This window comes from Schistocerca americana, chromosome 4 (assembly GCF_021461395.2).
Source record: "Schistocerca americana isolate TAMUIC-IGC-003095 chromosome 4, iqSchAmer2.1, whole genome shotgun sequence".
NCBI lineage: Eukaryota > Metazoa > Arthropoda > Insecta > Orthoptera > Acrididae > Schistocerca > Schistocerca americana.
The window spans coordinates 486,714,098-486,729,957 of NC_060122.1; the positions used below are offsets into that span (position 1 = coordinate 486,714,098).

The 15,860-nt window shown below is 38.4% G+C and overlaps 1 protein-coding gene across 1 annotated transcript in view; it reads right to left on the bottom strand.

Annotated features, from left to right (window-relative positions):
• Window positions 1-15,860, bottom strand: part of LOC124613900 (uncharacterized protein C1orf112-like) — a 131,482-nt gene that overhangs the window by 39,830 nt on the left and 75,792 nt on the right. The window contains exon 10 of the mRNA XM_047142648.1: window positions 6,577-6,805. Coding sequence (XP_046998604.1) covers window positions 6,577-6,805 — 229 coding nt within the window. The remainder of the gene's footprint in view (window positions 1-6,576; window positions 6,806-15,860) is intronic.

The following is a 15,860-nucleotide window of genomic DNA, read 5'->3' on the forward strand; positions in this document are numbered from 1 at the left end:
CCACTAAGTTAAACTTTTTTAAGTTGTTTAGTAGAGTATATAGGGGTAGGTTTACATTTATATGGGTCATCTGATATTTAAACATGAAGCTTTGGCTATTGAGGGCACAAGCAATTTATTTTGATGAATTCCAAAGCTCAGGGCTTGGCAAATGTTATTCGTGTACCAAAAGGCTTGAGATTTCCCAATATGATGAAGCACTTGATACAGTATTGACATGCTCAACCAATCATGTGACTTTAATTCACATGGCACTAATGTAAGATATTATGTGAGAAAGTAAGAACTGCACACTACAACAGTCTATTGCTCCGATTAAAATTTGACAATTTTGTGAAATGCAGGAGGAAACAGTATTAAATTCTACCATCTTACAAACTTTTTTTGTATTTGAACAGGTTTGCAATAAACGTTCTTATACATGTATGGATACCATATAAAACATTAATGCTCTTTATAAGTAAAGATAACATTCAAAAACAGACATTCTGTTCTTCACAAAACACTAGTTGATTCAGAATCCGGATCTACCTCTTATTTTATAATGAGACACTATAATGATTTGCCAATTGGATTGCACACGAGAAATTTTGTCTTTTTTCACAGTTTGAAATACAAGGTAAAAACGTTACCAGCTTTAGAACATCATGATGACATTCAGTTGAAACAAGAAGGAAAATTAATCCAGAATGAAAAGGTTAACAAGGGAAACAAAATTAAATTGATAGCAATTGTTACTGCAAGAACAAATTACAGTGGCAAGATTTGTCACGGAGATAGTATGAACGGACATCACTAAAGCGTGGGACGAGTGAAAGTTCAAGACTGGGACTGAATTGTAATTTCAATCTTATTTATGTATTAGTTGGTGATGTTACATATGACCTGTGGCTTAGAAGATATTTTTGTCTGTGTTTCACTATTGCTTAAGCACAGCAGTATGGAAGGTTTGCAGAGGGAGCAGTGACACCAGCTTGGCTGACAGCTAGGATGATTACGTGGATGGAAGTGATAAGCAAGCAATAAATTTCGTTGCGTTGTCAACCATGGTAATTTGTACCATGTACTTTGGCTTTTCATGAACATGTACAAAGTTTAAACAGCAGTTTGCTTGAATCCATTTGTAATCGGAATCGAAATTATTTTAATATTGGTCAAATACTCAACTTTAATATTCATTTCTGCAGGAGTTGGTAAAAGTCGAGATACAGGCAAGTGGTGTATATACGTTCTCTTGCTGCAATGTTGTCAATGTTATCCATGACATATGATGGGTATGAAAGGGAATGTGTCAACTGGTTCTATATAGCCAATAAGAGAGCAGCGGGTGGGCAATATGTTTGGAAGCAAGAGACATTGTAACATTCTCATGGCAGCACAGAAGCAAAATCTAAAATGTATTAGGAAAAAAACAGCTATGTTCTCAGAAGTCTCTGTAACAGCAACCTCAGAAATAACACCATATTAGAAGGATACAGCCAACTATTTGTGACAACAATGATATAAATTTCACAGCTGTGCTATTAGGATAATGACGATGATCATGATGATGACAGAAAGTAGCAACACCACAGACTAAACGGTCAGTAAGCAAAAAAGGTAGGAAAAAAAAGTCTGAAAATTAGTGTGAATAATTTCTTTTCATTTTTTTATTTCTCCTAGTACTATCAAAATGTAGTCAATCAATCAATAAATAAATGACAAAAGTTTAGAATAGGTATAATGTTAACCTTTTGGCAGTTACTTTTATGTCAATAAAACAGTATAAATTTTTCTCAAACAGCCTCTTAAAAAAAGGAGGGGGGGGGGGTTTGTTGTCTTACATTTAAAGTCATCAGTGCTTGGGTAAATATGCTAATAGAGAGGTATAAAAAGGGGGCCTTCATGACAACACAAATAAAACAAAATACACTGTAATACGAGGAACGAATAAGGATTTGATACTGGAAAATTGTATGGAAACATTACACGTACTCTATAAGTATCTGGGAGTAAAAATCACATGATGGTAAAGAAGGTAAGGAAATTAATACAAGAACAAATACTGTAAAATTCATTATTCACCATTAAATGGTAGCCAATGGTAGTCTAGTTTGTGTGATCAACAGATTAGAAAAGAAACAAAAGAAAAATCTTCAAAACAATTATTAGAAGCATTAATACATCTGGCTCAGAATTATGGCCACGTAAGTCCTAATTAATGGAAAGATTTTTGGGAACTGAGATGGTATGCTGGGATATTAGATGGGAAAGAGTCACAAGTGAAATCAACAGGAAGAAAATGGATGTCACAAGTTCGATTATTGATTCTGTGTGTGTGTGTGTGGGGGGGGGGGAGGGGGGGGGAGGTGGAGGGAGAGGGGGAATGGGGGAGGGGAGTGGGGGGAGAGGGAGAGGCAGAGCAAGGGAGAGAGGGAGAGGCAGAGCGAGGGAGAGAGAGAAGAGGAGAGGCGAGGGGCATGGACATACGAAAAGGATGTCAGAGGGAGACTGCTGAGGAAAGAGAACCACCTGAAGGAATAAAAGAGGGAGACCACTGGCCACATGGATACAAGGAATTCATATATTTATTAGAAGAAGTAGTACTGAACAACATTTATGGGCAGATAGTCACAAACAGTGAATTAAAATTAAATTTGATGTATAAACTTGGGTTAGAGGAAAACGTAAATAGTTTGTAAAACCAATAATAATAATAATAATAATAATAATAACTACCTGTGGAAAAATCAGCTCCTAGACTCTTTTCATAGCATTGTCACTGTCAGTTTTATTCCACTGCCACTGTGTCTCTCACTTTCTATCACAATGCCATTTTCTCCTTCACTCTTTCTATACTATAAACACTGTTTACTATCTTCCAGTATTTATTACTTTTCCGTCTCTTTCCCACTGCAACCATCTCCTCACTCAGAGTAAAAATACATGAATACGTTTGCAAGCCAAAATTTTTGTGAAAATTTTTAAAGGTGCGAAGGAAGGTAGAATGAAGCAGCTGGTACACCAATTTTCAGTCAGAGTCTTTTAAAGAGGAATACATTCACCTTTTTTGTGCTCTGTAGGAGGATTTCTCCACTGGTTCCCTTCGTTTCCCTGCTGCTGTAAGGCATGCCACTCACATGAAAAGAACTTCATGGATCAGTAAAATTTTGATAGTTTACTTATGTGAAAACATCGCAAAACTAATTTTACACCTCAGATCAGATTTTATGTACACAAAAAGTTTCGATGTGCTTCAGTATTACAACATGGGGTTCCAAGAACCCTCTTGATGATAACGCGGACGCTTTAAACCATATCTCTAAATGCTAAAATACTTTATAAACTACTTTTTATTCTCACACTGGATTTCACATGCATAATTTGTGTGTACAAATGGAGTAATTTTGAATCTCTGTATCTTGGAAATGGATAAATATATAAAGAAAATTTTCACTATTGTTTGAGATAGGGATCTTAGGGATATATCATAAGAATTACAGCCTTTTGCTGTAAAAAGACCCACGTGCGTCCACAAAAGATAGTGTGATGTATGGTGGAACAGCGATGGTGTGGTATACTATGACCTGCTCCCCAGGTGTAACCATCACTGCTGACACTTATTGTCAACAACTGTGACATCTTAAAGACGCTATCCAAAAATGACAACCAGGAATGCCTGCCCATATTTGCCTAGTTTGACAAAAAACACGATACAGGAGTGGGTTTGAGAAGTCATTCCACACCCACCTTATTCACCTGACCTCGTGCCCTCAGATTTCCACCTTTTCTGCTCTCTATCGAGCAGCCTTCACACAGCTTCCTTTCCGGATGAAAATGCGATCCAAACACGGCTCAACAATTTTTTTGGCTCAAAACCATGTGATTTCTCCAGTTGTGGAATCAAAAAGTTACCTCAGCGTACGCAGACTATTCCAAAAAGTTAAGGAGAATATATTATTGATGTCTAACATCTGTTATGTGTATCTGTTGTGTTTACTAAACCTTTGGAAAAACATTATAAATTTGTGTCCCAACTGAATAAAATCAGACCAGTGTTACTATATGACACAAAATTATGGCGAACAGATAAGTATATATTGAGAAATAAAATCCCACAGAAGATGTTTGGGCCAATTTGTGAAGGAGGTGCACGGCAAAGAGGAAAGATCAGGGAGCTCAGGAAGATATGTAATGAATCAGATGTTGTTGTGACCAGCAGACTGAGATGGGCTGATCACTTCTATATAAAAACAGAGTAAGGGTCAAAATTGAGGTAAGCGGCAGAGAAGAAATCCAAACAATGAAGAACTTTAGGCATACTGAATAGGATGGAGAGAGCAGGTGGCCAAGGATTTCCAGACACGTGGAGCAAGGGAATAAGATGCCAAGGACAGAAGACTGTGGAGCAGGGGGCATCTGCAGGTTTTCATGTCAGTGGGGGGCAAAACATACAGAAATTCTGATGAAGTGATCTGCTCATCATTTTCTCATATTGGTTTCTACAGTGCACTTCTAGTATGTGGCCAGTGTTATAAAGTTAAACAAGCTAAAAGTATAATAATTATAATAAGAACTGTTTTTACATGCTCAGATTTTACTTTTTTCACCATTTACATTATTTTCTTTTGGTCCATTCATAGTCCCTGTTCCCTCAATTATATTCCTGCCATTAAAAAGTTGATATGGATAACATTTTCCATACTTTTCGCTTCTGAAACACTGCCACAAGTTTGAACATCTATTTTCAAACTGATTTACATGGAAAATACATCATGTAGGACAATACACGACACAAAACCTTACTGTTTGTTTCAGAATTTAAATGTAGGTAGCATTTTTAGGGGCAATTTTAAAACATTTAGTCACCTGACTGTACTCTAAATTGCAATAAATAATCAAAAACAGTTTTACAGAGATGATGATCTCAAATGTGTTGCCTATATGCACTAGTGATTATGAAATTAATTACATGAAGGCTGTTGAGCAATAATTACTCAGTGACTATTAATCATTGTTAGATTGCATAGGTTGCCCATAGTTCCAGTGATAACAATTTTATACTGGTAATAATTGAGTAATGACAACTTCATGCTTCTACCACCAAGAAGTGATCAGCAGCCACACAATAGAAATGACCACCCCTTCAGCAAGTAAAAAGAAATATAACATAATATGCTACTTTAAATTGGCAGCTGACAGTTGTTAGCCATGAATTGAATTTTGAAGGAGTAAGCTCTTGTTGAGTATGTTTTGTTGTGCAACTGTTTTGTTACAGCAATAGCCATTTGAGACATATGAAGATGTGTGCACCTAGTGAAGTGGGAATGGAAAGGGTGACTTTTTCGTTCCCCAAGAAAACAACATTTTAGAGATGGAACTCTACCATGGATTCCTTTCTTAATAGGACCATGTACACATGTGGCAGTTTCATCAATCAGCTGAACGACAGCTTTGTTTCATATTTTTATAGTATATTAGTAATGCCCAGGGTTTGTTGACACGTAATTTTTCTTTTCTTATTCGCTATGTATTGTTTACAATTACTAAAATCCCAAATATTCTGGCTGTAGAAATGTAAATGTAATTTTCACATTTTTTATCATGTAGGTATTGTACTATATTTAATTTTTCAAGAATAATGTTTTTTTTTTTTTTTTTTTTTTTTTTTTTTTTTTTTTTTTTTTTACTTTATTATTTTTAGATGTTTGTGATTAATATCCATTTATGACAACAGTTCAATCTTTTAATATTGGCAAGAACGAACAATGCACTTGCCTCTCAGAAAAATGCAACATTGTTGGTCAAGAATGTATTTGTACACACTGAAAATATATTTATGGTTAGTCAGCTTATTGTCATTGATATGTCTTTGTTGTTAGCTTGTAACAGGTATGGATATTGAAACAAAAGTATCAATATTGTACCAAACGTAATGTCAATCTGTGAAATATTGATATTCATGTGTTCATTTTTTAGATTTGTTTTTGAAACTGAAGGAAAATATTGAACAGCATGCGCCAGTTATCTGAGCAGATGTAGAACCATTTTTTAATTACAAGGACATGCTGTCTGACAACAGATACTCTCTCACCTTCAGGAACCTGCATATTGACTGTCATACACTGCAATGGCTCTAAGATAATTATACAACATTTTCAAAGTACAAGATTTCATAAAGAAACATAATGTGGTTTTAAGTTACCCCTTCTACAATTTCAGTTCCAACCTCCTATGAAGTTTTTCATTAATGCAGCTCATTTTATAACTCACTTTACAAATGTTTTATACCAGTCTAAGAAATTTTATCAATATTTTCAAGTCATTTAAGCATAAATTTCCATGTATTTTATGTCATAAAAATCTGGGCCCTGCAGTTACAGGTCCTTTTCCATATTCATATATTGAATGAATTCTCACTAGGGTCAGCTGATGCACCCTCCCCCCTTCTTCCAATGGGCACTGATACTACTTGACGAGGTCAAAAACCAAATGCGGTTTGTGGGGCCAGGGGAGTAGTAGTAATAAGACTAATTTTAATACCACTGTCTCAGATCAACAACAACCTTCTAGTATGTGCTACAAAACTGCACTTACCTGGCCACAATACACCAGACATCTCCAGCTAGGAGAGCCCTCCAGAAGTCATGCTTAAAGATGTTTTCAAAGAGTAATGTCTCCACAGAAGCAAATTCACTCACTGGTGTTGTAACAATTACAGCTGCAATGTGTATGAGGATTGTTTCATAAACATCCAACAACTTTGGTAACTCTCCATTTGGTACAGTGGCAGGTATCCGGATAGCAGAGGACAGCACTGAGTGACCTGTTTCACAAAGTAGATTGTATGTTCTTACAAAGACAACATCATTATAATCAAAAGTGCTGTTCTAAAACACATATAACAAATTTTTTTATCAGATATAAAAATGATAAAGCATCAAAATGTAGCATTATAAACAACTACTTTTCAATTTAAATACACTTTCTAGAGTCCATTATTCAGCATTGATCACAGACTACTAGGACCTATAACTATAATCTACTGAAACATTGAACCATAAGCAGTAGACATTGTTGAGTTTTTGGAACTACAAACATACTGTTGTTGTTGTCTTCAGTTTTGTAGCAGCTCTCCATGCTACTCTTTCCTGTGCAAGCCTGTTCGTCCCCAAATAACTACTGCAACCTACGTCCTTCTCAGTCTGCTTACTGTATTCATCTCTTGGTCTCCCTCTAAGATTTCTACTCACCACACTTCCCTCCAGTATTAATTTGGTAATTCTTTACTGTCTCAGAATGTACCCTGTCAACAGATTCCTTCTTTCGGTCAAGTTGTGCTACAAATTTCTTGTTCCCCACTTCTGTTCAGTACCTCCATATTAGTTATGTTATTGACTCATCTAATCTTCGACATTATCCAGAAGCACCTCAGTTTGAAAGCTTCTATTCTCTTTTTGTCTAAACTGTTTGTCACCCATGTTTCACTTCCATACAAAATACTTTCAGAAAGAGACTTCCTAACACTTAAATCTATAATTGATGTTAGCAAACGTCTCTTTTTTCAGAAACACTTTTCTTGCCATTGCCAGTCCACATTTTACATCCTCTCTACTTTGGCCACTGTCAGTTATTTTGCTGCCCAAAAAGCAAAACTCATCTACTACTTTAAGTGTCTTGATTGCTAATTTAATTCCTTTAGCATCACCTGATTTAATTCGATTACATTCTGTTAGCCTTGTTTTGATTTTGTTGATGTTCATTTACATATTCCTTTCAAGACACTGTCCAATCTGTTCAACTGCTCTTCTGTGTCCTTTGCTATCTCTGACAGAATTACCTCATAATCAGCATACCTCAAGGTTTTTATTTCTTCTCACTGAACTTTAATTCCTTCTCCAAAGCTTTATTTGATTTCCTTTATAGTTTGTTCAAGGTACACATTGAATAATATCGGGGATAGGCTACAACAACATCTCACTCCCTTCTCAACCACTGATTACCTTTCATGCCACTCAACTCTTATAGCTCCCGTCTGGTTTCTGTTCAAATTGCAAATAACCTTTCACCCACTGTATTTTACACAGGCTACCTTCAGAATTTGAAAGAGAGTATTCCAGTCAACATTTTAGAATGTTTTCTCTAAGTCTACAAATGCTATAAATGTAAGTTTGTCTTTCCTTAGCTTATCTTCTAAGACAAGCCGTAGGGTCAGTATTGCTTTTTATGTTCCTACATTTCTCTGCAATCCAAATTGGTCTTTCTCGAGCCAATGCTCTTGAATTAACGAAGTTTCTTATGCCAAGAGAGAGACACTAACAAACACAAACACACACACAAAATTCAAGCTTTCGCAACCCACGGTTGCTTCATCAGAAAAGAGGGAAGGAGAGGGAAAGACGAAAGGATGTGGGTTTAAAGGGAGAGGGTAAGGAGTCATTCCAATCCCGGGAGTGGAAAGACTTACCTTAGGGGGAAAAAGGGACAGGTATACATTCTCCCTTAAAACCCACATCCTTTCGTTTTTCCCTCTCCTTCCCTCTTTCCTGATGAAACAACAGTGAGTTGCGAAGGCTTGAATTTTGTGTGTGTGTTTGTTAGTGTCTCTATCAACATACCAACACTTTCGTTTGGTAAGTTACATCACACACACACACACACACACACACACACACACACACACACACACACACACACATTCTACTGTCAGTGATTTAAAACTGAAGAAATTACTTTATTTTGCAAATCGCAACTCATTAATGAGCTAGAGATTTTTAAAATAATTTACTTACAGCGATACAATTTTCGGAACACAATGGACATTATCTGGTATTAGTCTTAAAGCATTTGGCAGACATCAGTTGTTCTGAGTTTTTCACTATACATGCAGTGCTTAATGTTCTTTAATATGTTAATCTCATCCACCACTGGATACTGTAGAACATGTGACAATATGTTAATCAAATATAAATACAGATAACTGTGACCAGTTATTTTTGAAATACCTGTTTTTTTCCATAAATTAGTTTTCGATCTTTTTCGGGCACATTTTTTTCAGGTGTGAGATGCAGAAAAATACATATTTATTTTTGTAACATTTTGCTGGGTATTGACTCTGTGATAAGGAGATAGAAGACACTTTGATTGATCGATATGAGTGATGGACAGTCATATGGCTAATTTTATCAAAAAATGAAATTCTTTAGTTATTGCACCAGCGTGTGCAGTATTATTGTTAGTATCTACAGCTTCCATTTTCATTGTCCATTGACCACAGCTTCTATTTTCATTGTCCACTGACCACAGAATTATTTGCCATTTTTGTCACCACTTTTCCTGTGAAAATTCAGAACAGTTAATCATCTAACACCTTCTCTCCCTCCCCTCCCCCCCCCCCCCACCCCGCCCTTTTCTTAAACTTCACTTGTATCTATATTATCAGCCAATAACCTAGCAAAGAATAATTCTTTTGCTCTGTAGTTAAGGAACTATGTATGACATCAATAATTAAAAAAACACTGACATATAAAGACAGCTACGCTCTTAATGGGAAAAATCGAAACAATATTAAAGTTCATTACTTTAATTCTGTCCAGTATATGTAATAGTTTTTAAGTTTTTTTATTCATTTATTTTGTTCCAAGAACATTACTGTTTTCATGAATTGACAGGAGTAATTTGTTACAGAGCATACTACCTACATTATTACCCCAACCTAGATTCCTGGGCACTCTAATACTCATGCCCATGTTCATAATGACTGTAATAAACTGTGTTAACCACAAGCCAATAATTCAAGATCATTTTAATATACAGAGAAATGTTGTTTGGAAAAAGGCGGCAATTTTCTGAACACAAAAATTTACTGTGATGTTACATTGCAACCTACATGCTAATACAAATCTAGAACAATGCATTTGTCCAAACAATGTAGACAAAAACCAAAGAACTATTTCCAAGCAAAAGTTATCTTTGAGGAAGATCACAGCAGTATGCACTAATTGTACAGTACATGCTGGGGCCTGGCTGATTTATAGTGAACAGTGATTAGTTTTGTGGGCAACAGGCAACAAAAATTAAAGCTGCAAGGTGGATATTAACAAGAATGTGCAGCAACCGAAGAATTAAATGTTTCACCACAACTTACCATATAACCATCACTCACGATGGTATATTAAAGTGTTTCCTATTTTTTTTATCATAGAGCCAGTACCCAGCATCATGCTACAAAAACAAATATGTAACTTCTGCATGCCCCAGATGGAGAAGAGCCTGAAAAGGATTGAAAACTAGTTGATTGAAATAAACAAATATTTCAATAGTGACTGGCTGCTGATATCTGCATTTACATTCGTATATTTAACAGTATTTAAATTTTCCTTTCCACAAGAAGCAGTGCAAAGTAGGATTACAATACTAAGACCATATCAGAAATATTTCAACAGCTAAACATGAGATCAGAAGGAATCAAATACATGGGTGGACAAGAATTCAGTTACCTTCCTAAATGAATTAAATGTTCTACAGGTAACACAGTAAAGTTTATGAATGAATTTAAGAATTTTTTGTTAGTTCCAAAATCACCTTTCAACAATCCATCATTTTCAAAGGCTTCAAAATAAAATATGAAACTGGTATCAAAAGATACGAAAATATGTTAAGTTTCACCATTGACTAGAGATACAGTGAGTAGAATATGTTTTTTTTTTAGCTTACCAATGCTGTATCAATCATAAAAAAATTGTTCAGTAGGGACACTGTACCTCACCAACATTCTTAACCACGAGACAAGTGCAAACTGCTGCCAAGGAACAAATTAGAAACCAGGTGGACTAAACCACTAGGCGGCGCTGGATATGTGCACAGCTGCTTTTTCTTTTCCATCATTACATCGTATACAAATGTCATTAGTCGACAGTTCATGGAAACCACTTTAAATTGTTTCACAAAAGGTATTTTTTTTTACAAAACAATGCATAACAGTTTTTTTGAACGACTGAAAGTAATACAGTGGTAGATGCCGCTGGGCAGCACTAGGGTACTTAAGGCAAATTGTTTGTTAACAAAAATAATTTTTTTGACAACTTACAACATATAAATTAATAGCCTCAATACAAGTTCATAAGTGCCTTTGTACACTGAAGAGTCAAAGAAACTGGTACACCTGCCTAATATCATGTAGGGCCCTCATGAGCACGCAGAAGTGCCACAACACAACGTGGCCTGGACTTGACTAATGTCTGAATTAGTACTGAAGGGAACAGACACCATGAATCCCGCAGGGCTGTGCACAGATGCATAAGAGTACGAGGGGGTGCAGATCTCTTCTGAACAGAACATTGCAAGGCATCCCAGATATGTTTAATAATGTTCATGTCTGGGAAGTTTGGTGGCCAGCAGAAGTGTTTAAATTCAGAAGTGCCTGGAGCCATTCTGTAGCAATTCTGGATGTGTGGGGTGTTGCATTGTTCTGCTAGAATTGCTCAAGTGCGTCGGAATGCACAATGGACATGATTGGATGCAGATAAGCAGACAGGATGCCTATGTACATGTCACCTGTCAGAGCCGTATCTAGATGTATCAGGGTTACATATCACTCCAACTGCACACGCCTCACACAATTACAGATCCTCCACCAGCTTGAACAGTCCCCTGCTGACATGCATGGTGTATAGATTCATGAGGTTGTCTCCATACCTGTACACCTCCATCTGCTCGATGCAATTTGAAATGAGGCTTGTCTGACCAGGCAACAAGTTTCCAGTCATCAACAGTCCAATATCGGTGTTGACAGGACCAGGCAAGGCATAAAGCCCATACTGATGACGTTTCGCTGAATGGTTCGCATGCTGACACTTGTTGATGGCGCAGCACTGAAATCTGCAGCAATTTGTGGAAGGATTGCACTCCTGTCACGCTGAACGATTCTCTTCAGTCGTCGCTGGTCCCGTCCTTCCAGAATATTTTCCCAGTCATAGCAATGTTGGAGATTTGATGTTTTAACGGATTCCTGATATTCACGGGCACACGTGAAATGGTTGTACAGGAAAATCCCCACTTCATCGCTACCTTGGAGATGCTGTGTCCCATCGCTCGTGCGCTGACTATCACACCACGTTCAAACTCACTTAAATCTTGATAACCATTGTAGCAGCAGTAACTGATCTAACAACTGCGCCAGACACTTGTTGTCTTATATACCTGTTGCTGACCGCAACACCGTAATCTGCCTGTTTACATATCTCTGTATTTGAATATGGATGCCTATACCAGTTTCTCTTGTGCTTCAGTGTGTGATAATTTACAAAATGCAAAAATATCAGTTGAGGCATCTACCACTTATTTTTGAAGAACAGGAGGTGCTCGTGCATTGCCATTTCCATAATGGGAGCAAATGCATAAGAGCCATACAGGAATTTCAAACAATTTGTGAACAACATATATCACTGGAACACCATATATCACTGTTATCAGTAGTATATGGTAACCATCCCGGATTGTCTTATCTAATTAAAACTCCTTGACCCCCAAACATCATTTCAGCTAAAACACCATCCAGAATTACAGCCATGTAAAACAAGTGCAATATTACTAGTCATGCTACATTGGCAGTTGTGCCACCTTACATAACTTGTTCCCATTTACTTATATCAATTTACAATTTTTCCTAGGAATCCAAGATAGCTCTTACAGAAAAAGGTATAACTATGTAAAAAAGCATAAGTCGTAACTGTACCTATGATATGAAACTTCCTGGCAGATTAAAACTGTGTGCTGGACAGAGATTCGAACTCAGAACCTTTGCCTTTCGCAAGCAAGTGCTCTATCATCTGAGTTACCCAAGCACGACTCACGCCCCATCCTCACAGCTTTACTTCTGCCAGTATCTTTTCTTTCAGACGTATCCGAAAGAACGGACACCATTTTGATCCAGCAGCAATTATGAATTAAGACACAGAGGAATTACAGACAGTGGCTGCAAGTGGGCATTGATTGCGATCAATGAGGAAAGTTGAAAAATTTGTGCCAGACTAGGATTTGAACCCGTGTCTCCTGCTTACTAGATAGGTGCTCTGACTATTGAGCCATCCGGACACAGTGATCACTGCAACTGCACGGGCTAATCTAGCACACCTTCCCATTGATTTCAATCAATGCCTGCTCACAGCCAATGTCTGTAATTTTTTTGTGTCTTAATTCCTAATAGCTGCAGAATTAAAAAAAATTAAGCGATGGCCAATGACCTCTTCAGTGCAGACCAGGGTCAAACTCTTACAGGAATTGGTGAAATGCCACGAGTAATGAGGATAATGGACAAGGGACACTACATTAGTAGTGCATCAATAACTTGAGAAGTTGGGCCTTCGATGGCTCATCTGGAGATGACTGACAGGCACCCAGTCGAAATATTGTGCAATGAATTCAACATCAACTGGCTGCAAGCCCAAATTTTATTTGAACATGAAATACATTTTTGGCCTACTGTGCAGCAGGCCAACATGAATACGCTGTCCCAGCTTCCAATGGAGCCAGATCTTAATTTTGATCAGGACGAGCTCATTTGTTTTCACTTAGACGTTGAGGCATAACATGCAATGGAAGGGTTTCGCAGTAAAGGCTCCTGGATCACAGCTGCTATTACTGCCGATCTGGTTTTGCACCAAGATGTTCACCTCATTCAGTATGGTTGGCCAGATAGGCATTTGGTCTGGGCTTCTGATCCTCTACGTAACTATTTCGCCCTTTGTCACCTCCTTTCAGAGTTTGATGCAGTTGTTCTCTTAGCTATGAATGAGTTTTCGCCCTAGCTTGTGATCCTGACTACCCCACCGCAAAGCTTGAAACCATGCATCTTGTCACGGTCTGCTTACAGGGTGCTATACAAAAGGCGGTTCTACAGGCAATGCTCTCTCCATGGCCCTCACTGCAGTGCCTGTGTGGATGTGTCCATGTTGATTTTACAGGACTCTTTCTAAATTCTTACCAGTTGTTGGTTATTGATGCTTTCCCTAAATTTCCATATGTTATCCACTGTCCTGCCACATCAGCCATGGCTACAGTTCCTCTTAAAAAAACTTTCTGTTGTAGGATTGCCTTATATGCTTGTGACAGATAACAGTTCACAGTTTGTGTCTCAACCTGTCTGTGATTTCTACACTCTTCAAGGAATTTGCCACAAGACTGCTCCTACTTTCTACCTCCCAATCCAATGGCTCATCTGCATGTTCATGGTTAAAAAGAAAAAAGTACTTTGTAGACTATTCCCTGGACAATGCCTTAACATGCTTCTTGAGTTTCTACAGATTTACACCGGAAGCAGAGTCGGGACAAGATACTCCACGGTTGCCAGCCATGTACCCTCATGCAACTGCTAATACTGCCCCACCAATGTCAGTCAGCACGGGCCTCATCGCTGTTCACAAATGGCTCCATGGTCTGGGATTGAGGGTTCAGCTGCAGCTGCAAGTGGATTCCGGCTATGGTCCACAGCTGCTGGGCCACCTCCTCTGTATGATGCACACCAGTGAGAGGCCGGTGGCTTGCCACCATTCTCAGCTGGGTCCTCATACTATGGTGTGGGCCGCGAGTCCACAGCTGCTGCGTTCAAATCCCCCCTCAGCACCTGTCTTGGCCTTACGGGGTGTTCCTGCTGTGTGGGCAGACTCACCTTCCTTGCAGATGTTGCCACCTTCTGCCTCTCCTCTGGTATCTGGTGCCCCAAAGTGTGTTGCTGGCATTTCCCTCCTGCCTCTCCTCTGGAGTCCGGCACCCCAGTGCACATTGCGGGCCCTTCCTGCGATGCTTCACCACCAACTGCGCTTACATCACCATCTGGGCCGCCAGCGTCAGGTTCTTCAACACCGGCATCCCCAGCTCTCGACTGAGTGGCCAGTGCCTTCACCTTCAGTGTAATGCTACAATGTTGAGGAGGCAGATGTGTCCTTGGATGTGCGACCTCTGCTGCTACTCTCCAATTCCAGGATGGAATCTCTTTCTGCTGTCACTGTCATCATCTGTGGCATCTGCCACAGAGGTCATGGATGCGTCATCAGTCACACCTGCATTAGAGGAGTGCCATTTCCCCAAGATGGTAGCAGTGCTACAATTCTGTACTCAACACCTCGATACATGCTGCAGCACCAGCCTGCCAGTTCACTACACTTCAAATAGCCTACCAATGACAGCTGTAAACAGGTGGCCACCACCAAAGGCCGCCTGCAGTATGTCACAAGACCAGTGCGCACGGCACGACATCCACTGCACTGCTTACTGGAGCCTTTCTCTATAAAGAGACAGCACAGCCACGCCACTTCTCAAATTGTGTTCTACTGCTTACTATACTGTTTCTATGTTTGTCATTTAGCTGCATGTGGGTAAATAAACTTTTGTTCTTAGTGGCCACATTATGGGTTGTGTCGAGCATTATGACACAAAAACTGTCTAATTTGGGGAACATCCACAGCCAAGAAAAAGTTTCATGTTTTGGTTTCAGATTAGTGATGTGTTAATCCAGAGAGAGAGAGAGAGAGAGAGAGAGAGAGAGAGAGAGAGAGAGAGAGAAATATATTAAATATAGATTTCTGAATGTGATTCCCAATAATTTTTTTTTCACAGACATCATAATGTAAACTTAGTGTGGAATTGGTCTTTAGTACTCGTTTTAATACCTGAAACTCAATTGTGCATCATTGCCAATCATGAAAGTAGAAAAGTCAAGATTCACCAAGAGTGAAAACGTAAGTTCTGTGGAACAAACAATATGCTGAAATGAACATTGCTGCTATGTGAACTGAGTTCTATACAGTGCTGCAAAACGCACGGGGAATCTGCTCTTGTAAATAGTTTTTGAGCCACAGAAATTGTTCAGTATATTCCAGGAA